Raw genomic sequence first — 24,192 nt, forward strand, 5'->3', positions numbered from 1 at the left:
AAATGTTGGTTTGTAAACTAAAAGGAAGAGTTTATGGGATGTCAACAGGGCCTCTTTATGGGCCTTTCAGAACATCCAAGGAAGCAAGGATTTTAAATAACTACCATCATAATTATATGGGGCCCTCACTGTGCATTTTACAAAGGACAAAAAGACATTTCCTCACTCCCAGGGACCTTACAGTCTTGCGTTGGGCATGAGGAGGATAACAGTGTGGGGAGGGGCATGAATCATGCTCATGGTACTTGCACCAGTGCAGGCTGAGAAATGTTCAGCACTTGACAGGGAACTGGGTGTTGCCTGAGCCTTGCAGAACAAACCATGAAAAACTGGATCCCAGCTGGTGAAGTTTTGGATTATGTCACAAAGAGCTTTGCCTGCTGAATTCCTATGTGCTAGGCTGCTACTAAAATCAAAGTAGCGTATCGTGTCAGAAAAGAGGTAGAATCATAGGATTGGAAGGTACCTCTAGGGTCATCTAGCCCAACCCCCTGCACAGTGCAGGAAAATCACAACTGCCTCCCCCCCTCCACACAGTGACCCTTACTGCATGCCCAGAAGATGGAGGAAAATGCTGTATTGAGCCCCCAGGGAAGGGTGGGATAAACAGTGTCCAAAATAGAGAAATGAGATTTATACCAGTTAAAAGAATGTTTGGATCATTGGTAGGAATTCAAGGTTTTGGGGATCCATTGACACCTTTTCTCCACCCTGCAAGGAGTACAGGATGTCTTAAAAGGGAAGGGAGCCCTTAGCAGCCCTTCATCGGGGCAGCATTAGATGGTGTCAGCCTGGGATGCTAGATCTTGCTTGCCTTGGGAGGGAGCTGAGAGACTGATCCTGGCTGCTCTGTCCAGGCTAGGGCTTCCTTGTCCTGTGCTGAGGTTTCCTGCTCTCTCCTCTGCTCTGGGCCACCAGTGGGATCAGCAGATGGATACTTCTGGAGCCAAGCAGTAGCCCCCTCCCCTCCCATGAAGTAACTGTTCTGTTTCTCCCAAAGGAGGACTTCTAGTACCCAGACCGGACTGTATTTCCATGGTGAAAGGAAATGGAAATCCATTTTTCCAGGACCCAGGAGAAAGAGAGAGATCAGCAGGAGCAGGTATGAGCCTACTTGGGTGGTGTGGACCTTTTTCCGATATATTCGTATAGGACCTGTTTGATTAACCACACACTGGAGAGATTTTTGAAGAGGAAATACCCAAGCATACCTAGGAAAGCTTTCTTAAATGGCCTGTCACTGAGGACCACTGACCCCTGTACACAGAAGTGCAGAGATCAGGGCATGGGAGGCAGACCTTAACCGGGGTGGGGAAGCACACTGTGGCAGGAGGCAGAACCTCCAGGACTCTGGACCCGTTTAGGGCCTTAAAAGTAGAGCCAGCACCATCTGAAGCTGCTCTTGACAAGAAATGTTTCTTCTGATTGGCAGTGGTGCTTCGGGGAGGGGATTGGACCTGGGTGTGATGAGTCCAGGGCAGGTGATCCATTGTGGTGGGAGGGCGGGCACAGGCACATCACTTTATTTGTTGTTTCTTGTGAATTTTCTCCTGTTATCCTGCCCTTCTTTCAAGGAGCACAAAGCAAAATTTGTGAGGTCATTCCATTTACTTGCACAACGACCCTGTCACTGGGGGCGGGTCTTGTGAGGGCCTGCATCAACAGAAATACAGTGTCCAGTTCGCATGAAGTGATAGCCCTTTCCATAGAGGATGGAATGGGTTTGTTTTCTGTTGCTGCTGAGGGGCAGACCAGGAACAGAGAGTTAAAATTAAACTAAACTAAAAGAGTTTTCATCTCAATATTAGGAAGAACTTCCAGACGGTTAGAGCAGTTCCTCGGTGGAACAGGCTTCCTCGGGAGGTGGTGGGCTCTCCTTCTCTGGAAGTTTTTAGAATCGCCGGTATGAACTTAGGCACATTGTGATAGGGTGGTCAGGAAACGATGAGCTCCAAAATACCCTTTTAAAGTATTATTCAAACTTGTACAGAAGATGAGCTATTTCTTTAAAGAAATTGAACAATTACGTAACAAAACAGAAACTACCTAAAATTACAGAGGAACAACAACAGGTGATAAACGGCCCAATAATGATTCAAGAAGTGGTGGAAGCGATTAAAAACTGGGATGTCTCCAGCTCCTGATGGACTATCTGGCCGATATTATAAATGCTTGAAGTTGAGATCTTGGTACCCTTGCAAAAGGAAATGAATTCAACGGTTTCTTACCCAAAAGGCAGTTGAAAGGCAATGTTAGAACTGTATTGGATCTAGTCAGTGGAATATTTGGATAAACATAATGAAAAACATGCAGAGAAGTTAGCCGTGTTAGTCTGTGGTAGCAAAATCAAAAAGAGTCCAGTAGCACCTTTAAGACTAACCAATTTTATTTTAGCATAAGCTTTCGAGAATCAAGTTCTCTTCGTCAGATGCCTGATACAGAGTTCTGTGTTTGACCAGTCTCTGTATCAGGCATCTGACGAAGAGAACTTGATTCTCGAAAGTTTATGCTAAAATAAAATTGGTTAGTCTTAAAGGTGCTACTGGACTCTTTTTGATAATGAAAAACAAGCAGCTCTAATTTTCTTGGATGCTGAGAAGGCCTTCGACGATTTAAACCGGATTTTCCTCTTTGAAGTTTTAGAAGAGATGAATTTGGTGGAGAATTTTATAATGGGTGAAATCAACCTACGCTTCACAGAATGCTAAAATTATTGTTAATGTTAACAATAATTTTGTTAATTAACGAAACCATGTGAGATTCAAAAAGGAACATGTCAAGGATGTTCGTTGTCAACGCTTCTTTTCATTTTGGTGTTGGAGGTATGAATAGAGACGTTAAACAGGAGGAAAGGATTAGAGGCGTAAAAATTAAAAAAGAGTCATACAAATTAAGAGCCTTCGTAGATGATTTAGTTTTGATCCTAGAAGACCCATTAGAGGGAATTGAAATACCGATGGAGAAGTTGACAGAGTTTGTACTCTGGCAGGTCTCAAAATAAATGAACAGAAAACAAAAATGTTAACGAAAAATGTGGATACTAAAAACCAGGAAGAATTGATGAAAATAACAGGTTTTAAGGTTGAAAAAAGGTAAAATATTTAGGTATCATGCTGACAGGGATGAACAGTATGCTATTTCAAAATAGTTATGATATGGAAAGAAATTTAAAAATATATGTTAAGATGGGATAGAGTACAATTGTCCTTGTTGGGAAAACTATCAGCTTTCAAGATGAATGTTTTACCTGGGATGTTACTCCTCTTCCAGACAATACCTGTGTTAACTTCAAACATAGCATTTAAACAGTGGCAAAAGGATATTTCAGCATTTATATGGCAAGGGAAAAATCAAGAGTTAAATTTAAAATTTTACAAGATGCAAAGGAGAGAGGCGGCCTAGATTTATCAGACTTAAAGGTGTATTATGCTGCCACATGTCTAATGTGAATGAAGGAATGGATGTTTCTGAGAAATGAGAGGCTCTTGACATTGGAAAGTAGTGACCTGAGATTTGGATGGCATGCTTATTTGTGGTATGATAAAGTAAAAGTCAATGCAGACTTCAAAAATCATTATATTATGAGAGCCATCTTAAAAATTTGGAATAAATACAAACTCAGATTATCACAGAAAATGTTGCTTTGGATTTCAACACAGGAAACGTTTTATAGAAGTGAAATGGCTACTAAACAGGGATGGCTGACTTATGGAGACTTACTAGAATTCTCACAAGGAGATTGTAAATTGAAGACGAGGGAGGAATTAATACTTAAAGGTTATAAATGTCAATGGCTTTTCTATGCCCAACTTCTAGAAAGGTTTAAATCAGATAAACAATTATGGGGCTTTGGTTACAAAAAGAGTTTGAGAAAGAGCTTTGTACACATGACGAACACGTTATTTCCAAAAAGTACAAACTTTTGTTGAAATTTGAAACGGAAGAAGAATGTGTGAAAGATTGTATGGTAGAATGGGCTAAACATTTGGGGTATAATATACAAATGGACCAGTAGGAAAATATGTGGGTAAAAGGGCTCAAATTCACTTTGAGTTCCACACTTAAAGAAAATTTCTATAAAATGATGTATTGGTGGTATATCTCTCCTGATAAATTAGGAAAATTGAGTAAAAGTATGTCAAACAAATGTTGGAAATGTGAGCAACATGAAGGAACATTTTATTCTCTTTGGTGGACTTGCCTTAAAGCAAAAAATTTTGGTCACAAATTCATATGATAAAAAATGTTGAATATACATTTTAAACCAGAAGCCTTTTTGTTGGGATTAATGTATAAACAGTTGGAAAACAAACATGGGATCTTATTTCTATGTACGACCACAATGGCTAGGCTTTTATATGCACAAAAATGGAAAAGTACAGTATTGCCTGGATTGTGAAAATGATGGAGTTAGCAGAAATGGCTAAACTTACAGCTCTGATCAGAGATAAACCATTGTCTACCTTTATGGCTAACTGGAAACCCCTTATTAAATTTCTGTGTGAGACAAGGAAAAATCAACTGATGATCTGTAGTTTTGATTTCTAAGAAGATAAATTTGGGAAGAATAAACAGAAAGGGGGCAGTATTGAAAAGGTAAATTTTGGAGATATTGAAACTAAAAGTATAATGTTTGTTAAAATATGATAGGTGTTGTAGAGAAAAATGGAAAATGAAATGTGTATTATTTTTCTATATTTTCAGTTTTTGTTCTTTTTCTCTCTTTGTATTCTTTTTCTATCTCTCTCTACCCTTTTTATTGGGCTTGTAATCTTATCAATAAAAAGAAAAGTCAGTCAAAAAAAAAAAAAACAGGAAAGGATGAGCCAGTGCTTGGCTCTCGTGGCCCTTCTTACAAGCCCAGGGTAATGCTGATTGCCACTTTGGGGTCAGGAAGGAACTTCCCTCCAGGCCAGATTGGCCAGGGATCCTGGAGGAATTTTGCATTCCTCTGGGCATTGGGCAGGTGTCACCAAGGGAGTTGGAGGGGGATAGTTGTAACACCCTGCATTGTGCAGGAGGTCGGACTAGATGCCGCTTGGTGATCCAGCTTTATATTTCTATGTTTACCCTACATGAAAGCTCAACAACCAATTAATACATGGCAGGATTTGTCTCTCCTTCAAGTGATTTCTGTCATTATCAAGAGCTGCTTAATGGCCTTCTTTCCTTGATTCTGCTTCTTTTTCTAAAACCTTACCAGTCTTTCCTCTTTATTCCAGAGACTGATGGTTCCCAGAAAGAGCCTGAGGGAGAACCAGAACAGCTCCCATTGAAAGAAGAACAGCAGAGAAGAAACAATGGAACAGAACAGAACAGGGGGGATGGATCATCTGCTTCTCAGGGTGCTGAGTCCAAGGACGTCCTGCCATACCATGGAAGGATCAGTTGCCCCATATGTGGAAAAACATTCATATATCCATCAGCATTTGATAGGCACTGGAGAACCCACACAGGGGAGAAACCATATAAATGCGAGGACTGTGGAAAGAGCTTTTCTCTAAAGAGGAACCTAACTGTCCATCAGCGTATCCATACAGGGGAGAAACCGCATAAATGCATGGAGTGTGGAAAGAGCTTTGCCCAGACTAAGCACCTTACTATCCATCGACGTATCCACACAGGGGAGAAGCCATATAAATGCATGGAGTGTGGAAAGAGTTTTGCTAATAGTGCAGCGCATATTGTGCATCAACGTATCCATACGAGAGAGAAACCATTTAAATGCATGGAGTGTGGAAAGAACTTTGCTAACAGTACAACGCTTATTGTCCATCAACGTATCCACACAGGGGAGAAACCATATAAATGTATGGACTGTGGAAAGAGCTTTGCTAACAGTACAACTCTTACTATCCATCGACGTATCCATACAGGGGAGAAACCATATAAATGTATGGACTGTGGAAAGAGCTTTGCTAAGAGTACAGCTCTTACTATCCATCGACGTATCCATACAGGGGAGAAACCATATAAATGTATGGACTGTGGAAAGAGCTTCACTCAGAGTACACATCTTACTTCCCATCGACGTATCCACACAGGGGAGAAACCACATAAATGCATGGAGTGTGGAAAGAGTTTTGCTAATAATGCAACGCTTGCTGCCCATCGATGTATCCACACAGGGGAGAAACTATATAAATGTGTGGACTGTGGAAAGAGTTTTGCTAATAGTTCAGCGCTTCTTGTCCATCAACGTATCCACACAGGGGAGAAACCATATAAATGTGCGGATTGTGAAAAGAGCTTTGCTCAGACTAAGCACCTTACTGTCCATCGACGTATCCACACAGGGGAGAAACCATATAAATGCATGAAGTGTGGAAAGAGTTTTGCTCAGAGTACACAGCTTACTGTCCATCAACGTATCCACACAGGAGAGAAACCATATAAATGCATGAAGTGTGGAAAGAGCTTTGCTCAGAGTATGTACCTTTCTGTTCATCAACATATCCACACAGGGGAGAAACCTTATAAATGCATGGAGTGTGGAAAGAGCTTTGCTTATAGGGCAACTCTTATTGTCCATCAGCGAATTCACACAGGGGAGAAACCATATAAGTGTGTAGATTGTGGAAAGAGCTTTGCTCAGAGTACACAGCTTAGTGCCCATCAACGTATCCAGACAGGGGAGAAACCGTATAAATGCATGGAGTGTGGAAAGAGCTTTGCTCAGAGTATGTACCTTACTGTCCATCAACGTATCCACACAGGGGAGAAACCGTATAAATGCATGGAGTGTGAAAAGAGCTTTACTAATAGTGCAACGCTTATTGTCCATCAACGTATCCACACAGGGGAGAAACCATATAAATGCATGGAGTGTGGAAAGAGCTTTGCTAGCAGTACAGCTCTTACTATCCATCGACGTATCCATACAGGGGAGAAACCATATAAATGTGTGGACTGTGGAAAGAGTTTTGTTCTGAGAACAGCTCTTACTGCCCATCGACGTATCCATACAGGGGAGAAACCATATAAATGTATGGACTGTGGAAAGAGCTTTGCTCAGAGCACACAGCTTACTGCCCATCGACGTATCCATTCAGGGGAGAAACCATATAAATGTGTGGACTGTGGAAAGGGCTTTGCTAACAGCACAAATCTTACTATCCATCGACGTATCCATACAGGGGAGAAACCATATAAATGCGTGGACTGTGGAAAGGGCTTTGCTAACAGCACAAATCTTACTATCCATCGACGTATCCATACAGGGGAGAAACCATATAAATGTATGGACTGTGGAAAGAGCTTTGCTCAGTGTACACAACTTACTGTCCATCGACGTATCCACACAGGAGAGAAACCATATACATGTGTGGAATGTGGAAAGAGCTTTGCTCAGCGCATGCATCTTACTGTTCACCAACGTATCCATACAGGAAAATTTGTATAAATGCATGGAGTGTGGAAAGACCTTTGCTCATAGTTCAGGCCTTACTTTCCATCAACGAATCCACACAGGAGAGAAACCATGTAAATGCTAAGAATGTGGAAGAAACAGGTTTTTTGTTTCATATCAAAGAATTCAGAAAGGAGAGAAAACATACAAAGTCTTTTGTGGGTGTGTGAAGGGCAGGCATCTTTTTAGGAGGGAGTAGGAGAAATTTTATATAGGTTTTAATTTGAAATTTTTTAAAAACATTTTGTAAGTTGCCTTGAACTACATGGAAAGTCAGGTTATATAAATGGTTTAGTAAAGAAATTATTAAATAAATGCTTGCCACAGCTTCAGCCACATGCCCAGTCTTAACCACGTGTCATGAAGTGCAGTCCATGCAGGGGAGCAACCATGCATTCTGTCAAAGGAGTCAGAAGAGGGAAAACTTTAGAAATGTGCACTTAGTATCTAGCGTTTTTGTGCAAAAGCGACCCCATGTTACACAATTTCTGGTTTGTTCAATTCCCAGCTAAAATAATTGGAATACAGTTTCTTAAGAAATAGGAGCAACTCGTGTTACTACATATTGTGGAGGGGTGTCAGTTAATACAGTATGTTACTTAGAACTGGGCTTTCTGCGCCACTTGCCATATTATGATGGGGGAGGGTTCTCCCTCCCTCCTAGTCCCTTTGTACCTTCAGTAGTCGGCACCATCCAACCTAAAACAGTTTGACTCTTCACCAGCCATTCGGGAAGCTGGTGTGCCTCTGTGTTCGTGCAGAGTTCTAGAGAATGGCTGAGAAGGAGGCTCGTGGCTGAGGCTCGGACATAGCTTAACCAAAGAAAGATCTTTACTGTACTACAGCAGTTAGAGAGATGCATCAGTAAAGGAGTTTTTCCCCAGGTAGAGGATGTTGTTTTTAATGTCAATTGTCCTTTGAAATGCAAGTGTTGACTCTCCGCCCCCCCCTTCCCTCTCACTGTCACTCTAGCTGCATTTTTATTGCTAAACTCGGGAGAGATCAGATTTAAGAAATTAAATAATGAAGCACTGTACGGGGGCTGCATGGGAACAGAGAAGCTATTTTCCAGCTTCCTTCTCTGTTCTACCTGAATATTCCTGACTTGTTAGTAAACTTTTGCATTCCTTACAGATAACAGAGGGATAGTCTCAAGCTCATCTGTACCAAGAGGGTTGTGATTTCTGTCATTTTTAGCATTGCAACTTCCAATATTGGGCTAAAGCTGGCCATTTTTGGTATCATGCTGTTTCCTCTGGAAGCTTCAGTATTCCATCTTTTCCTTCCGTGGCCTGATCGTCTCCAGGCCTCTTTTAATCCCCTATAGTTGTCCTCAGATTTCCCCATTTCTTAGGAGATTATTGGTTTATTTAGAGAATTGATGTGCCACTTCTGTATTCCTGGCGAAAGCAGAAGGGTGTCTGTCTCACAAGTGGAGGGGCCACGGCTCAGTGGAAGACCACTGACTGCAGAGCATGATGGGGCTACTATAACGTTCTGATCCCGTGTTTGCTTTTGGGAAATCCAACTCTGCTTCAGGACAGAACTCCACAGCATCCTCCTGGATTGCTTTCTATGTATGCCAGGTGACGGATACCAAACCAGTAGACTCCCAGCTGATCGGGGAAGGTTGGCAACCCTACTGCAGAGTAGAGATGCCACGAACTTCACTGCAAATGTTTTCACTAGTTGAACATGCCTCATTCAATAGCTGCGATCCTCTGTGAACTGACTGCCTGGTCTGCCTGTCCAGGTTTTGGCCTGAGGTCTTTCACATCTCCTATCTGAACACGACCCTTCCATTGGAAATGCTGGGGATTGAATCTCGGGCCTTCTGCATGCCAAGCAGGGGTTCTTCCACTGAGCCACAGGCCCAGGTCTGTAGGAGGAGAGGGGGGCATGTCGGAGCACCATCAGGCTGCCTGAGAATGAGCATGTGAGAACGAGGGCCATTCGCTGCACTCTGTCCCTGAACAGTTGATGGACTTCATGCTGTGTCTGTTCTCGGATGGTGAAGTAGCTCCCTTTTTGCAGATGGTGCTTGCAGAGGGGGTGGCTGAGTTAGTCCATCCTTTCCAAATTGTGGATGGAGCCTCGGGATTTTTACGGGGGTTTACCCTGGGTTCATTATCAAATAACATCACGTCCATGGCCACAGATTGTACCACAATAATCACACACCCACTCCTTACGGGCACCACCATTGTGCAAAAACACAGATCTAAAGCATGGACCCTTGTGGGTCCTCATGACTCCACCAAAATACATTGTAAAATCTCACGTCTTGTCAAAGTCCATGTAGAGACCCACCTAAAGAACAGATACAGCATTTCATGGTTCCCTCTCAGGACTTTGATAAGGACACGGGGGCAGTGCCAGACTGGGAAGGGGCTTCCGGTCGGTTGGTGCTGTGGGTTGCACCCCCAGCATCCCCGGAGGCATTGCTAAGGGTCCTCGTGGGAAAATGGTTGTGGGGGGGGGGGTTGTCTGGGAGCCGCATTGGCTCTGGACTGATTCATCAGGGGAGGGAGCTTAAGGGTGACCCCAGGTGAGCTCAGTCCCTGCAATCAGCCCCCCCCCCCACAACGTGCTGTGGTTCCTGGCTGCCTGTGGCCCTCTGAATCCCCTCGAAAAGTGCCCAAAGGTTTGTGAGCTAGACAGGAAGGATTCCTCTGCACCGCCTGACAGGATGGGAGAGGAACTAGGGCAGCAGGTGGTGGTGGTGGTGGGACACTTTTGAGGCCTGCCTCTGGCACACCTGTTTGGCATCCAAAAGTGGCCCCTCGGGATGTGACTCAAAGGCGGGAAAGGAGGAGCCACAGCTGGGGGCCCTCCTCCTCCAGCTGTTCTCAGGGCAGGCAGACATCTAACAGGTGGAGCTCCCCTCTGTGCCTCCAGGCCAGAAAAGGCTCTCTCCCCTCAGGTAGCCTTTCAAAGCCGCCTGTACAAGGCAGGGGGGATTCTGCCCCTCTTCTGACAAGGTGTGAGGAGCTGCCCAGTAACTCGCAAAGCCCTTTGTTGATGAGCTGCCAGGCGGCGTCTCTCCACACGCCCAGGGCAGGTAGAGGCGTCTAAGCGCGGCCTGACCCCCAGAGCCCCCCCCTCAAGCGGTGAGCAGCAGGACCAAGCCGAGCGGAGGGGTCGGGCACTGCCAGGCCCCGTGGACGCCCCCCCCCCGGCTTTCGCCTTCCAGCCGGAGCGCAGCTCCGCCGCCACCAGCAGAGCCCCCCAGCGCGCAGGGCCCCGCAGAGGCGGCCAGGCGACCTCCTGCCCCGAGGGCCCGACCCCGGCCGCATTGGCGAGGGAGCCGGAGGGGCGCGTGGCCCCCGCAGGGCCTGCGGCTGGCTCGCCGCTTCCTTGGGGTCGAGGCGAGGGGGCCTGGGGGCGTTTGGCCCGGCCGCGGAGCAGAGGGGCCGGGCCGGGCCGGGCCGGGCCGGGCCGCTCCTCCCTTCCTCCCCGCGCCGCCGAGGCAGCCCGCCGCTCGCAGGGGCTGGACTTCTCCCGCTGGCTGCTGGGCGGCCGCCCTGCCCTGCCCTGCCCTGCCCTGCGGAGCGCGCCGCCTCCCGAAGTCCAAGCAGCGGCGGGCGGGCGGCCGCGTGGCTCTGGGGCCGAGCGGCGGACCCGCACCCGCGGCGCCTGCCGCCCCAGAGCCGCCTGGCCTGGCCTGGCCTGCGCTGGGGGCTCGGGCAAGGCGCCCGCCCGGTCGCGAAGGTCCCAGGCAGGGCGCCTGGGCCGGCCCTAGAGTGGCGCGCCTGCGGGCTGCCTTCGCGGGCCGGTCCCTGCGCGCGTCGCCGTGGGCCGGGGGAGGCGGAAGGGGCGCCGGCCGGTGCGGCGGAGCGCAGCAGCCCCTTGGCGCCTCCCGGGGGCTGCGGCCACGGGGCCCGGCTCGTGCCCTGGGAGCAGGCGGGGGCGGCGGGAGAAGGGCCGGCCGGCTCCGCCCCGCCCCGCCCCGCCTCGCCCGGCCCCGTCCGCCGCAGTCGCCGGCTGCCGCGGCTCGGCGCGCCCCTTAGCGGCGGCCGGCTGGGCTGGGCTGGGCTGGAGAGGGCGGCGCGTCGTGGTCGGCGTCGGTGCGCGGCTGGCGGGCGGGCTGGCCGGGCGCTGCAGGCAGGATGGCGGCGGCTGCGGCGGGCCGTCGGGGCCCGGGGAGCGGGGCCGGGCCGGGCCGGGGGTCTCCGGGGGCGGCCGCCCTGCGCGCCTTGACGCCCTCCTCGCTGCTGCCCGCCGAGGCCGAGACCCGGCAGCGCCTCCTGCGCACGGCCAAGAAGGAGGTGGGTGGCCGGGCGGCGACGGGGCGCGGGGGGCTGGACGGGCAGGGTGGCGCCGCGGGGCCCGGCTGTCGGGGGGGGGCGGGGGCCGGGGCCGGGGTCGCGCCTCTTGGCGGCTGAGCCCTGTTCGGGGCGCTCCGAAGTGCCGAGCCAGAAGCCAGGGGGGCCAGGGGCTCCGGCTTGCTCGGGGCCGCTTTCTCTGCGTAGCGGTGGGGATCGCCGCCCCCACCCCCGGCTCCGCTGCCTGGTCGTGGCCTCTCGCGCTCTGGAACTGGGGCCGGGGGGGGGGTCAGATCAGGCGGGGGGGGGGGGTGCTGTGGCCACCTTCGGATGAAGCTCGGGGCCGGGAAGAGGCCGGCAGGCAGGCCAGGCGTTCAGCAGGTGGGGAATTAAGGAGCCAGCGGGCCTCTGAGCAGGTGCAGAATGAGCCCTGCGCGGGCAGAAGGGCGGCGTGTAGCCCTCCGGGCTGCAGAGGGGACCCCTTTGCCTGCTGTGGGCTGCTCTGCACCCACTACCTCTGCCGCAGATTCGCATTCAGGACGGGAAGAAAGGTTTGGGGGCTCAGCTCTCGCCCGATAAGCCCCTGCCATTCTCTTTCCTGGAGCGGAGTGGGTGGGCTCGAGAGAGTCATCTGGGTTGGGAGCTGCTGCAGGTGGCCACGGGGGGCGTTGCTGGCCGGCTGCTTTGCCAGTGTGGCCCCCGCCCAGCAGACCGCCCCTGTGTCTCTCCGAGGGCCCTCCCTGGGCACAAGAGGAGGCTCTTGTGTCTGTCCCTCAAGGCCTCCGTTTTTGACAAATGAAGTACTGACTGCAGGCGATTCCAGAGCAGTCTTTGCTTGGGGGCCGGAGAAGAGCGCTTGGGAATTGGGGTCTTGTGGGTTCTCTCCCCATCTCCCCTGCTGCAGCCCTCCAGTCGGGAAGGGATGCTGCGTCCTGCTGTTATTTCGCACCAGATCTGATGACTGTTACGTAAAGGCCACAGCCAAGTTTGATTCAGACTCCAAGCATGAAAGAATTCCGTAGCACCTTCAAGGCTAGCTGCGTATTCTGGGATTTGTGCCTTTTCAGAACATGCAGTGAACGCCGGGGCAGTCATGTTTCCAAGGGAACTGTGCAGTATGAATCAGCTGTCACGTTGCAGTGAAGGGCAGCCCGAGGAGCACACGCAAGTGCTGCAGGAGTTTGGGCCCCTTGTTTAGTTTGTTCTTGCAAGCTGGAGGTGGTTCTCGCATGCACACTCATCCATCCCCCTGTACATAATTGTGTGTGTGTGTTATGTACCATCAAGTCGCCTCCGACCTATGAAGGAAAGACCTCCCAAATGTCCTATCATTGACAGACTTGCTCAGATCCAGCAAACTGGAGGACGTGGCTTCTTTTATTGAGTCAAGCCATCTCGTTTTGGGTCTTCCTCTTTTTCTACTGCTTTCTACTTTTCCTAGCATTATTGACTTTTCCAGAGACTCTTGTCTTCTCATGATGTGACCAAAAAAGGATAGCCTCAGTCATTTTAGCTTGTAGGGAGAATTCAGGCTTGATTTGATCTAGAACTCACTTATTTGTCTTTTTGGCCATCCGTGGTATCTGCAAAACACTCTTCCAGCACCACATTTCATTTGGTACGGTCCGAACGATGCCTGCATGTTTGACCCACTTTCAGGGCCTCCAGTTGGTCAGAGTTGGATGGGCAGAGGCAGAATGCCCGTGGGTTTGATGCCTGTGACGCTCCTGAAGGAGCAGAATATGGGGCTGGTTTGGTGGCACAGTGTCTGAGCCAAGAGAGTCAGGCATTGGTAGCCTGCCGTCCTCGTGCCAGCTGGTTCCGGCAGCGCTGCCGAAGGTGGCATTGCACGTGACAAGAGAAACCCAATGAAAAACCGTTTGATAGGGACTGGAGGGGTGGCTTAAGGGAGAAGGAGCAGTTTGTGCCTTCAGCGGCTTGGGCCAGACACCGGTCCAGGCTTCGGCCAGACACCGGTTTGTGATTTGGCCTCTCTCTCTCGCCGAAAAACGCATCGTGGCAGTGGGTCCCTTTGCTGGGCCCTGGGCATCTTTGCAGGGCTGACTTGATGGGTTGTGGGGATTTCAAGGCAACCATTTTGAGCAGTTCCCATTTTGTTGTGATGGCAGAACAGGAAGAAGCTCTTTGGGTTGCCTGGGCAACTGCCTTCAGTTTTGGAAGGACGGCAGCCACTTAACACTCTGGGTCTTCAAGGCATAGGCAGGCCCGGCTGGCGCAGTCTGCAGCTGTGTAAGCTTCCCTCCCCTGAAATGAGGGTTGGGTACCGTCTGCAGCTTGCCGTAAATGTCTTTTAATTGTCTGATCTGCTGGCAGCAGCCTTAAAACATTTTTATTCATCAGTAATGGACATGCCTGCTTTGAACATGCCAAGGTCTATTCTGAGGGCTATTGATTGCTGGCACGGTCTGTACTCACTGATAGGGGACGTGGGCGGTCCTCCATTGATGGACTGAACTGTGTATGGATTAGGCTTAATACTGGCGTGGACTGGGAAAATTAGGTCCCTTTTGGGCTTTCCTTTTGCCTTTCCCACACATTTAAAAAATTGAATTCACAAACTTTATTATCTGTTGTGCTGTGAATTTAACATACAGTGACCGTGAACCTGATGTGAATCATTGCATTTTTTAAAAAGATAAGCTTTATAAGGAGATATCTGCACTCAATACGCTTTGCTTTTATACTACTTGAAAGGCGATGATTCCTCCTCAGAATCCTGGGGGCTGTCGTTTGTCTCTAGTGCTAAGAATTCTCTGTTAGAGATCGCAGGCGCACCCACCGGCTACAGGCTCCACCGTTTCCTGGGAAGAATGTGACATGATGCATGTTTGCTCTGAGTAACACTGAATTTCTTTGCAAATGCCTGGAGGCTGGAAAGTAGAAGATGGGGATCCTCTTTTTTAAACAACAACCTGGGGCTTAGAATTTTAGTGGAGATGATACCGCTTGGCTCTCATATAAATCCACCTGGCTTTAATTAACTCAATGATGAAGAGCCAGTTGTAAGAGGTGCCATTATCTGAAACTCCCAGCCATTCTTGAAAGTGTTTCAGAAGTAAACTGATGGGCCATTTCGGAGGCTCTGTGCTGTGGCTTTTCTAAAATCGGGGCCATTTTCTTTCCACTTCAGGATGAAGGCCGAGGCTCGCTGTTCAGGGCTCTCTGGTGCCTGCAAGAGAAAACCCAGTCTTCTCTCCTTGCTCTGACTCACGCTGCTTTGATAGCTACTCAGGAAGAGTTCTGTGCTCCGGTCAGAAGCCATCTCTTCCCCTCCTGGCCCAGCTGTGAGAACTCCTCCTCTGGCGCTGATAGCATCAGCTGGTTTCCAAGGAAACCACAACATTCTCCTGAGCCCAGCACCATCATTTCAAAGTTCAGAATGGTTCAGAGAGTGGTGTGTGGGGCGGACAGAAACCAAGATGGTGCAGGTGCATGAGCTCAGTGGCACTGCTGTGTGTGTGTGGCGTGTGATTTGCAAAGGATCACTACTTTGCTTGTTGCATGGAGTCGGGGGGGGCATGGAGGTTGCATCTCTCTTGCCACACAAAAAGTAGGACCCCCCCCCCGCCCTGCCCCAACTCAAGAGACTCACTTTCCTAGGCACCTTCTGTGGACACAGCTGGCTCGGTAGGAGCAGCTCCCAGGACACCTGAGGGCAGGAGGTGGCTGACATTTGAGGCGTGGGCAGGAATCCTGTCCCAGTCGTCCGTATCTACTGTGGTCGAAAGACTCGCACTCTCTTGCTTGCTTGGATCCAGTATTCCCCCCCCCCTGGATTTCCTTTGGAAATATGTCCAGCTTGTGTGAGCAGTTGGCTGGAGCAGAACTCTGGGAGGAAAAACCTTCATGGGCCTGGCTAGGCTCACGGGAGTCTGTCTGAGCGGCTCACAGTTTTGAGCATGGCACTTTCAGGAAAGAGGGAGAGAGGAGGCCGTGGGAATCAAAATCGACCCTGTGGATGGAAGCCACAGAGTGACTCGTGGTGGGACGGTGGTCTCCAGCCAGGCGGGCTCCTGGTGAAACTCAGGCCTCTGCTTGGAAGGAGGGGACTGCCGCCTGGTAGGGGAAAGGGGCCTGTGACATGAGCAGCTGCCCGTCAGAAATCAGCCAAGGGCGCCGTTCCCCCCCTTCCCTATCCTTCAGGGGACAGCTAAAGAGCCAGGCATCAGTCGGGGGGGGGGGGGCTTGAGGTGGACACTCGGTAGGGGATGCCCCCCCCACCTCCAGCAGGACCTTCAGGGAAGCAGTTGGGAGGCAGGCTAGGAAGGAGGCAGACATCCTTTGGAAGTGGCTGCCGGGGGGGGGGAGCCTTGCCGGTCCCCAGAGCCATGCTGTTTGCCCCGGGAAACGTTTGAGGCAGAGGGGGGCAAGTTAGGGTTGAGGAGCACATCCGGCCCATGAGAGATCTTCCTCTGGTCCTCTGCTGCCTCACGCTTGGTCAGGAGCCTTGGCCTGCGGGCCTAAAGCATCAGCAAGTGGGCGGATGCTCCCCTAAAACAGCAGAGGGGACGGGAGGCCGCATCTGGGTCTCTGCCCACTTTTAAGGGCTCTTCTGGAGACAGGAAGAGCTGGCACCAAACATGGAGGCTTCAGAAGTGGCGGAGACCCAGCAGTGGCCAAAAGAGTTGCCCACCCTTGTTTTAAAGATGACTCCTGTCAGTTTGGGTGCCCCCTCCCTGGGTTTGCAGTAGAAGAGCAGAGGCCAAGATGTAAGATTTCAGGAGTCAAAGGCTCCCATCTTCCTCTCTGCCTGTAAATAAGCAGATGTCATAAAAACACCAAAAGCTCTGGCACTTCCTGCTGTTCAAGGAGAGAAGTGTATGGGGGGGGGGCATGGTGATGTAGCACAGGGAAGCGCTGCACCTGGGCCATCAGGTGCTCTGAAAATTGACTTTTGGAGGTGCCCCGAAATTGTGTGTGGGCAGTTGCAAAAATATGACCCCTGCTTCTAAAGGTTTAAGGTCAGTGGCCTGGGCATTAAAAAAATAAATGGTCAAGACTATTAGTAGTGTTAAGGAAGGAAGGTGTCCCTTAAGAAAACATGAGAAGGGGGAACGCAAGGGAGAGCTGTTCCACCCACCCGTTACCAGATTCCGCTGGGAGGGGGGGGGTCCTGTCCTTGGCATCACCCGGAGCAAACAGCGGCTGGAGGCCCAGCAGTACGGCAGGCTGTGTTTCTTTTTTAATTAGTGGTAGGGTGTTGCTTGTTCTTTTATCTGCAGCACAGCTTTTCAGCTTCTCCCCACAGGATATTGGAATTGCCTGCTGGTGACGGCAGATGGAGCCTGTTTTGTTAATAGGATGATAAATTTGCAGGCTGAAAGCTCTGGTCCTAACTTACACACATGCAGACGTAAAAAGCAAAGAACAGGTTTTTCAGGGCTGCCTGGGCTGGCCTGCCAAAGTTTATCTTTAAAAGCTCCGCTATCGGCTTGTAGAAAGCCCTGCCTTGACCTGTATATGTAGGTAAGCCTTAGAAATCAGTCCGACTGTGGGGCACGCAGGGCTCGGCTGTTCCCAAAGACCCCGTGTTGTTCTCGTGAGAATTGCGCAATGGTATCTATTCTTCAAGCAAGCCAGCTTTTATTTTGCATTTTTTTTTTGGTTTCTCCTTTTGGGCTGGGGGGGAGGGGGGCAGACTGCATGAAGCTGCCTTCTACTGAGTCAGACCATTGATCTAGCAAGGTCAGTCTCGCCTGCTCTGACTGGCAGGGGCTCCCCAGCATCTTGGGTGGAGAAAGGTCTGTCACGGCATCTGCCACCTGACCCTTTTTAAAACTAGAGATGCTGCTTGCGATTGGGACGGCGGCCAGCATGGTGCAGTGGTTGGACTAGGGTCTGGGAGGCCCAGGTTGGGACCCCCACTCTGCCACAGCAGCTGGCTGAGTGACTTTGGGCCAGTTACACACTCTCAGCCCAACCTACCTCGCAGGGTGGTTGTGGGGATAAAATGGCAAAAGGGATAATGTTGTACTCCAGTTTGGGTCCCCATCAGGGAAAAAATGGGGTTTAAAAGAAGTTAATAAATAAATAATTGAATTTGGGGCTGTGAATCTGTTAATGTAATAACAATAACATTTGATTTATATGCCACCTTTCAGGACAACTTAACATCCACTCAGAGCAGTTTACAAAGTATGTTGTTATTGATGGTGGTTGTGGATTTTCCGGGCTCTATCGCCATATGTTGTATGTTGCTGTTGTATGTTCCAGGCTGTATCACTGTATGTTGTTATTATCCCCACAATAATCACCCTGTGAGGTGAGTGGGGCTGAAAGAGCTGTGACTGCCTCAAGGTCACCCAGCTGGATTCAAGCGGAGGAGTGGGGAATCAAACCCAGCTCTCCAGGTTAGAGTCCCACACTCCTAACATTACACCAAACTGGCTCTGCGCCAGACATGAAGCCGCTTTCTTCCAAATGGTCCAGTATTGTCTCCTCTGACTGGCAGAAGTTCTCCAGGCCTTAGAGAAATGCCATTCCCAGACCTGGCTGCCTGAGGATGCCTGCCTTGACCCTGGCGCCTCTCCTGCATGTGCAAACCAGGTGCTCTGCCACTGAGCTTCATCCCCTCGCTAAAAAGTATGTGAATGTGGGAAACTGCCCAGTGTTGGGTCAGGCTCTTTGTCTCCCTGGCTTTCCAGCTGTCAGGCAGAGGAGGTCTCGCCCATCCCCTTTGAAACTGGTGATGCTGGGAACTGACCCGGGGCTGCCTTCAAGCAAAGCTTGATGAGTTCCTCCCCTCTTGAACATGCACCTGGAGAGCTGGGCTCGGTTAGGATGAAGAAGACTCAGAGCAGAGAGATGCATTTGTATTGCTTGGAGCTATTTTCCTTTAAACCTGGAAATGGTCTTGAGAAAAAATGGTGGTGCCGAATGAGTGCTTCATGTTCCCACCTGCAGTCTTGAAGGGCGCTCCGTAGTTCTTTGTGACTGCTTGGCCAAAGAGACGCTCTGCAGTCTGAGAAACGGGCCCCAGTCCCGGGAACTCTCATTCCAGCACATGATGCATGTGGGGCAGAGTGTTCTGCTGGCACATGTGATGCCTGAGAGACACTCTGCACATGTTCAGAAGTACGCTCTGTTGTAATCTTGCTTCCCAAACGGAGCACCAACCTTGCAGACAGCTTCTGGAGCTGCTCAGGTTAAATTCGTCCCACAAGTCTTGGCTGCTTTGAATTGAGAAGCTCAGGGTATCGCAGAGGCGAATACCATTATTTTCTACCAAGAGAGACATGTTATGGTGGGGAGGGGGAGCAACCTGCAGGTGCAGAGGGTTGAAAAGGCTGAGTCATCGGCTTCTGATCCAGGTGCCTCATCTGTGTGCAAAGCAGTGGCAAAGTGGAGTTTTCCATAAAAAATGGAGACAGCTGCACGTGCCAGCTTTGGGAACAAGACCTAACCCTGAGATGGCTGCTGCTGACGGATGGGACTCGCCCTATGAATGGCTGAAACAGAAGAACGCATGGCTCTGTGATACAAAATGCGGGCGGGAGGAGGAGGTGGCGGCAGAGGCAGGTCAGCCCCATACTTTACTCTCTTATGAAAGAAAAGACATTCTGGCCATTGAGAAGGTAAAGTGAGCTTTGCTAGAGCTCAGTTGCTCAAGCAGCACTCCTGGCAAGAGGTCTAGCCATTTGCAAGTTAGAAAGGAACAAAATCCCTCCTTTTAAGAAAGCATTAATTCCGTTTTTGAACTAAAAGAGTTCTGTCTTGTTTTCTCCTCTAAGAAGGTTCCATACAAATGAGAATACAAGAATAAAGCACAACATCAAATTTAAAAATAAGACAAAGCGCAAAAGAAACTATAAGCAGTATAGAAAACGGGCAGCCACTAAATCAGTCAAGCATCTCGTCATGTCTGGAATCAAAAGCTTGGGAAAACTGGAGAGGTTGACCTTGATGCTTAAAGAGAGCTGGGAAGGCTTGGGGTGAATGTGTGTTGGTGAAAGAGTCAACAACTGGCCGGCCACCCCCAAAAAGACTCTGCCCTAGTGCCCCCCCCCAGGTCCGGGAGGCAAGAAGAGCCCTAACAGGTTCTATACTTGGCTCAAGAAATGGGTGGGCTCATCTCAGAGGAGGGGGTCTGAGAGAACCCAGGCCCGGCACTGAAGGGCCTTACAGAGTGGTTGCTTCTCTTTTGCTTTGTGCAAGAATTCACCTACAGACTTGTTAGAATCTACAAGGAAGAGAAAAGGTTTTCAGCCTACAGCTTCACCTGGTAACCCTTTTGTGTAATTTCAACAGATTTCAGAATGTGAATTTTAGCAGTTCCATGCATAACTCCTCAGATGTCTGTGCAACAAATGGTTTGGACACTTCTTGTTTTTAGCTCTTTGCTGTGACTGCTCCAAGCAGGAGAAATTTGGGGGGGGGCGCATTTTCCCCCTGCCCCACCCCACATATAGGATGTCCTTACACACATGGCAGCACTCGTCTTTGGAATTTATTTACGTATTTAGGAGTTTTTTCTTGCCTCACCAGAGTTCTGCTTGAGGCAGCTCACAATCCAATTTCTTTTCCTCCAGAAAGAATGCCATAATGGCGGCCTGTATTCCTGAAGAGTCTTTTACTCTGCTTAGCGCAGACGGCGTTAAAAATATCAGTGTGGCCTGAGTGCCCCCCCACAAGTAATGGTCTCTCTGGATGCGTAGCCTTCCCTGTTCCTGGAAAGTGGCGGCAGGGGGTGTGGGGAGGACCCCAAAGATGGAAAAGTCCTGGGTCGCCTGCTTCCTGGGTCCTGAAGTGGATGCCGAATCGACTCTTGAGGGGCACCCGTGTTTTCTTGGCTCTTTCTACAGGGTTTGGCTCTGAGGGTTTGGAAGGGCCAATCCAGGGGGGCTGCTGGTCATCCTTGGGACCTTTTAGTGGCACCCCTGTAAATCCTTGAAAGCAGGGGTTGGGTCCTCCCGCGCAAGGGATCCTCTGTGGTGTGTGTGCATGTGACGCATAGCTGCATGGTGTTCCAGAGTTACCAGGAGAGGGGGAGGCAGAGTTACGATGACCTCCAGGACTTTGGCAGTGGGTGAAAGAACTGGGTACAGGAAACATAAGCCAAGTCCCAGGAGAGTGAGGAACAAGCTTTAAGGGGCAGCAATAGGCAGGACTCCTCAAGCCACAGTCCTGGTGCATGCAAAGCGAGGGAAGAGCCAGGACACCTTTGCTCTCTGCGCATGCGCACTGGCAGCAGGTTCTTCCAAAACACACCGGCCCCCCCCCAAGGCAACTCTGCCTTCCCTCAAGTCTGTGTGTGTACCTGTTACTGATAAAGCTGGGAGCCAGCTCTGGCTTTCCGGGCCCTCCAGTCACCAGAGAAAATGGGGGTCCGGGTACTTCCATCCCTCTCAGCCGAGCCAGAGCCTTCCTCAGCTACAGTGGCACTCCAGGAAGGCTTCCAGCGGAGCGGAGCGCGGGGTTATGGGCAGGATGTTGGGCTCGGATGGGCCCTTGGTCTGATCCCGCAAAGCCATTCCTGCCTTTCTGTGTTTTGCACAGAGAGGAGGCGGTGCAGATGGGGCCTTGCCCGGGCTCCAGCCGCGCATAGCCTAGCTTCCAGTTGCCTGCTTCCCATCTGCTCCCTTTCATCTGGCAACCACAGACAGCTCCTTTCCTATCCTCGGAACGGTGCGGTGCGCGGGCTGGAAGCAGCTGAGGTGTGCCAGCAAAGCGTTTGTGCTTCTCCCCTGCTTGCATGAATACGTGGTCTCGGCGCAGCTGGCGTGAGAGTGTTGGGCTGGGTCCTGGGAGACCAAGGTTTAAATCCCCACTTGCCCTGAAACTCATGAGGGAGGGGACCTTGGGACAGTACGTAACCTGCCTTGCGGGATTGTTGGGAGGGAAGCGTGCAGGCTACTTTGGAGAAAGCAGGGTAAAATAGTAGTCAGTAAACTAGTGGATATAAAAGGCAATGCTGCTACAGGCCTGGGGGGGGGATCCCTTTGCAAAGGGGAGTTGGCAGGTTGGATGGGATGCTGAGCCTCCCCCCTCCCTCCACCCCTTCCCCTCTAAGGCTGTTTTTCATCACCCCCAGACAGCTTCAGGGGCTGCAAATGAGCCCAGCGGGCCAGGGGATGGGTGGCTGATGAGAGTTCATGGGTTGGGGGCAGGTGAAGCCCCCGTCGAGGCAATGCCTCTGCCTGTCCCCCCCCCCCCCCCGCCTTGTGCTTGCCATGGGAGGAGTCTGCAGAATGGCCCTGAATAGGGTTCCAAAGGTCGTGGCTGCAGGTGCTCCGATCCCACCGCCGTCCCCTCTCCTGCTCTTGATCTCCAGCTTTCAAAGGCCTCTCCCTCCCTCCCTCCCTGCTTCTGCACACGGTGACAGTACAAATTCTCTCTCCTGGATCTGTGTGCACTGATGCTGCAAGGACCAGAGCGAGGTCCCAGGGACAGCCCAGCAGCTGGCTGGAACTGGCAGAACTGGAACTCAAGACGCAGCAGGGTGGAGATTGATTCACAGGGGTTCATTTTTTAGTTGGTTTATGACCTGATGGCAAAGTGATTGGGTTGAGTGAATGTGCTGTAGCGATAAGAGTGTCATTCTGGGATCTGGTTCAGCTCCCCCCTCTGCCAGGGAAGCTCGCTGGGTGCTCTTTGGCCCGTCCCATGCGCTCAATCTAACCTCCCACGCAGGGTTGCTGCGAGGATAAGACGGAGGAGGGGAGGGAGGCAGGCACGCTGCCCGGAGCGCCTTGGAAGAGGGAAGGAAGCGCGAGGTGGACAATGGACTAAATAAACCGACAGGTGCTTCAGTGTTGTACTTCCTCAATAAAATGTGCTTTTTATAGGATCATTTTAAAAACACAAACATCATCCACTTCTTTAGAAAAAGGAAATGTTCGTGATACCTGCTCTGCTGGATGCACATCTTGTTTTGTTACTTGTGAAGCCATTTGGCTGTTGCCAAATATATTTTTGGCCTCTCTAAAAATTGAAACTGCTGCTATTAATTCAGTGTTAGGTTAACTATGCAGTAAGCCTGTGGTTGCTTTTTAAATTTTAATCAATGCTATTATAGATAGATAGATAGATAGATAGATAGATAGATAGATAGATAGATAGATAGATAGATAGATAGATAGATAGATAGATAGATAGATAGATAGATAGATAGATAGATAGATAGATAGATAGATAGATAGATATTCATCTCTTCCTAAATTTGGAGATTTCTTTTTGAAGTTTTTAACTATCTCTGTATTATTTTGTATTGTTTTATCTAAAGCCAATGCGCCAGGTAGACGCCTCTGAATACCTCTGAAAATGGACACCTGTGACGCACGAACTGCTTTGTGGCCGTTGTGGTTAACTCGGCACCAAATGCTCCGTGGCTTGCTGGGGATTTGTAATCGGATCCCTGAAGAGCGATTTCGCTGCTGAAAGCAGCCCCAGGAAGCTGCCTCTGGATTGGGGCCATAGCTCTGGGGGGGGGGTTGACGCGATGCATTGGACACCCCCCCCCCCCCCCGCTGCTGCTGCTTTGAGTCCTGATCGGGAAAGTCTTGCACAATATGGAATGCTGATCGCCCCCCCACCGGAGATCTGGAAGGGGGGCATTTCCATCAGGCAAATGGTGCCGTGGGAGGAGTGAGACCCCCTTTCCCGATCCATGTTGCCACTATCCCCGTTGCCCCCATTGGGGAATTGACTTTTGGATACTCAGCCTGGGGCAGAGATTGGCCCTCGGGGGCCATCGAGTTTGCCTGACGTGTTTCCTCCCGATCTTGTTTGGCAGGTGAAGCAAATTATGGAGGAAGCCGTCACGCGGAAGTTCGTGCATGAAGACAGCAGCCACATCATCTCTTTCTGTGGTGAGTGCCGGCATCGGGGCTTTCCCCTCTTTTGGCTCTCCTTGCAGAAGGCGCTCCACCAGCTCTGGGGCTTCACTGAGGTGTGGAGGGCTTATCCGAGGGTACCAAGAGAGGGGCTGGGCTGGGCTGGGCTGCCTGCAGCGGAATCCCAGTCAACCGTTCCATCCAAGTCATTATCCCCATCAGATTGTGATGAGGAAATGGGCCCAGTACTGAGTTGCCTCTGCTTTTGTTCTCTGTGGCTCTGAGTGGACATACATGTTACTTAGACTCTAGGGATGCTCAAGTGAGCCTCAGTTCATGTGTTTCCTCCCCCCTCCAACCTGCCATGTTCTCGCTCGCACAGTCACACTTCAGTTTGCGCCATGTGAGTACATTCACACGTTCAATACCAGTTCCTCCTCAACTACTGAAAGTACCCCAGTTTCCCCCAGGTCCATTCCTTGAAATGCAGATCTTGACACTTTCTCACACCTTAAAGAAATGCAAATTGGCAAGTCAAAGGAACCTACAGGACTTGTTCTCGCAGCTAAAACAGAGCTGAGATACAATCACACAAAGGGAGAGCCTGTGGAAGCGGCATGCACATGCCCCGAGCAAGAACAGCTTGCACGGGAATTGAGGGCCACACATAAAATCCTGCGCTTGAGCATCCCTAGGTACTTAGTATCAGCATCTCCTCACCCAAATG

General features: G+C 50.3%; 2 protein-coding genes across 5 annotated transcripts in view; both read left to right on the plus strand.

Annotated features, from left to right (window-relative positions):
- The window catches only part of LOC129341215 (zinc finger protein 420-like), a 70,130-nt gene extending 61,858 nt beyond the window's left edge, over nucleotides 1-8,272 (plus strand). For all 4 annotated transcript variants that reach the window (XM_054996280.1, XM_054996279.1, XM_054996281.1 and 1 more), the window contains 2 exons: nucleotides 1,001-1,102; nucleotides 5,223-8,272. In XM_054996280.1, the coding sequence (XP_054852255.1) occupies nucleotides 1,001-1,102; nucleotides 5,223-7,402 (2,282 nt within the window). In that variant the 3' untranslated portion in view covers nucleotides 7,403-8,272. The remainder of the gene's footprint in view (nucleotides 1-1,000; nucleotides 1,103-5,222) is intronic.
- Nucleotides 8,273-11,620: 3,348 nt separating this feature from the next.
- The window catches only part of SGSM1 (small G protein signaling modulator 1), a 48,523-nt gene continuing 35,951 nt past the window's right edge, over nucleotides 11,621-24,192 (plus strand). Inside the window, exons 1-2 of the mRNA XM_054996402.1 lie at nucleotides 11,621-11,676; nucleotides 23,426-23,501. Of these exons, the coding sequence (XP_054852377.1) occupies nucleotides 23,438-23,501 (64 nt within the window). The 5' untranslated portion in view covers nucleotides 11,621-11,676; nucleotides 23,426-23,437. The remainder of the gene's footprint in view (nucleotides 11,677-23,425; nucleotides 23,502-24,192) is intronic.

This window comes from Eublepharis macularius, chromosome 13 (assembly GCF_028583425.1).
Source record: "Eublepharis macularius isolate TG4126 chromosome 13, MPM_Emac_v1.0, whole genome shotgun sequence".
Taxonomy (NCBI): Eukaryota; Metazoa; Chordata; class Lepidosauria; order Squamata; family Eublepharidae; genus Eublepharis; species Eublepharis macularius.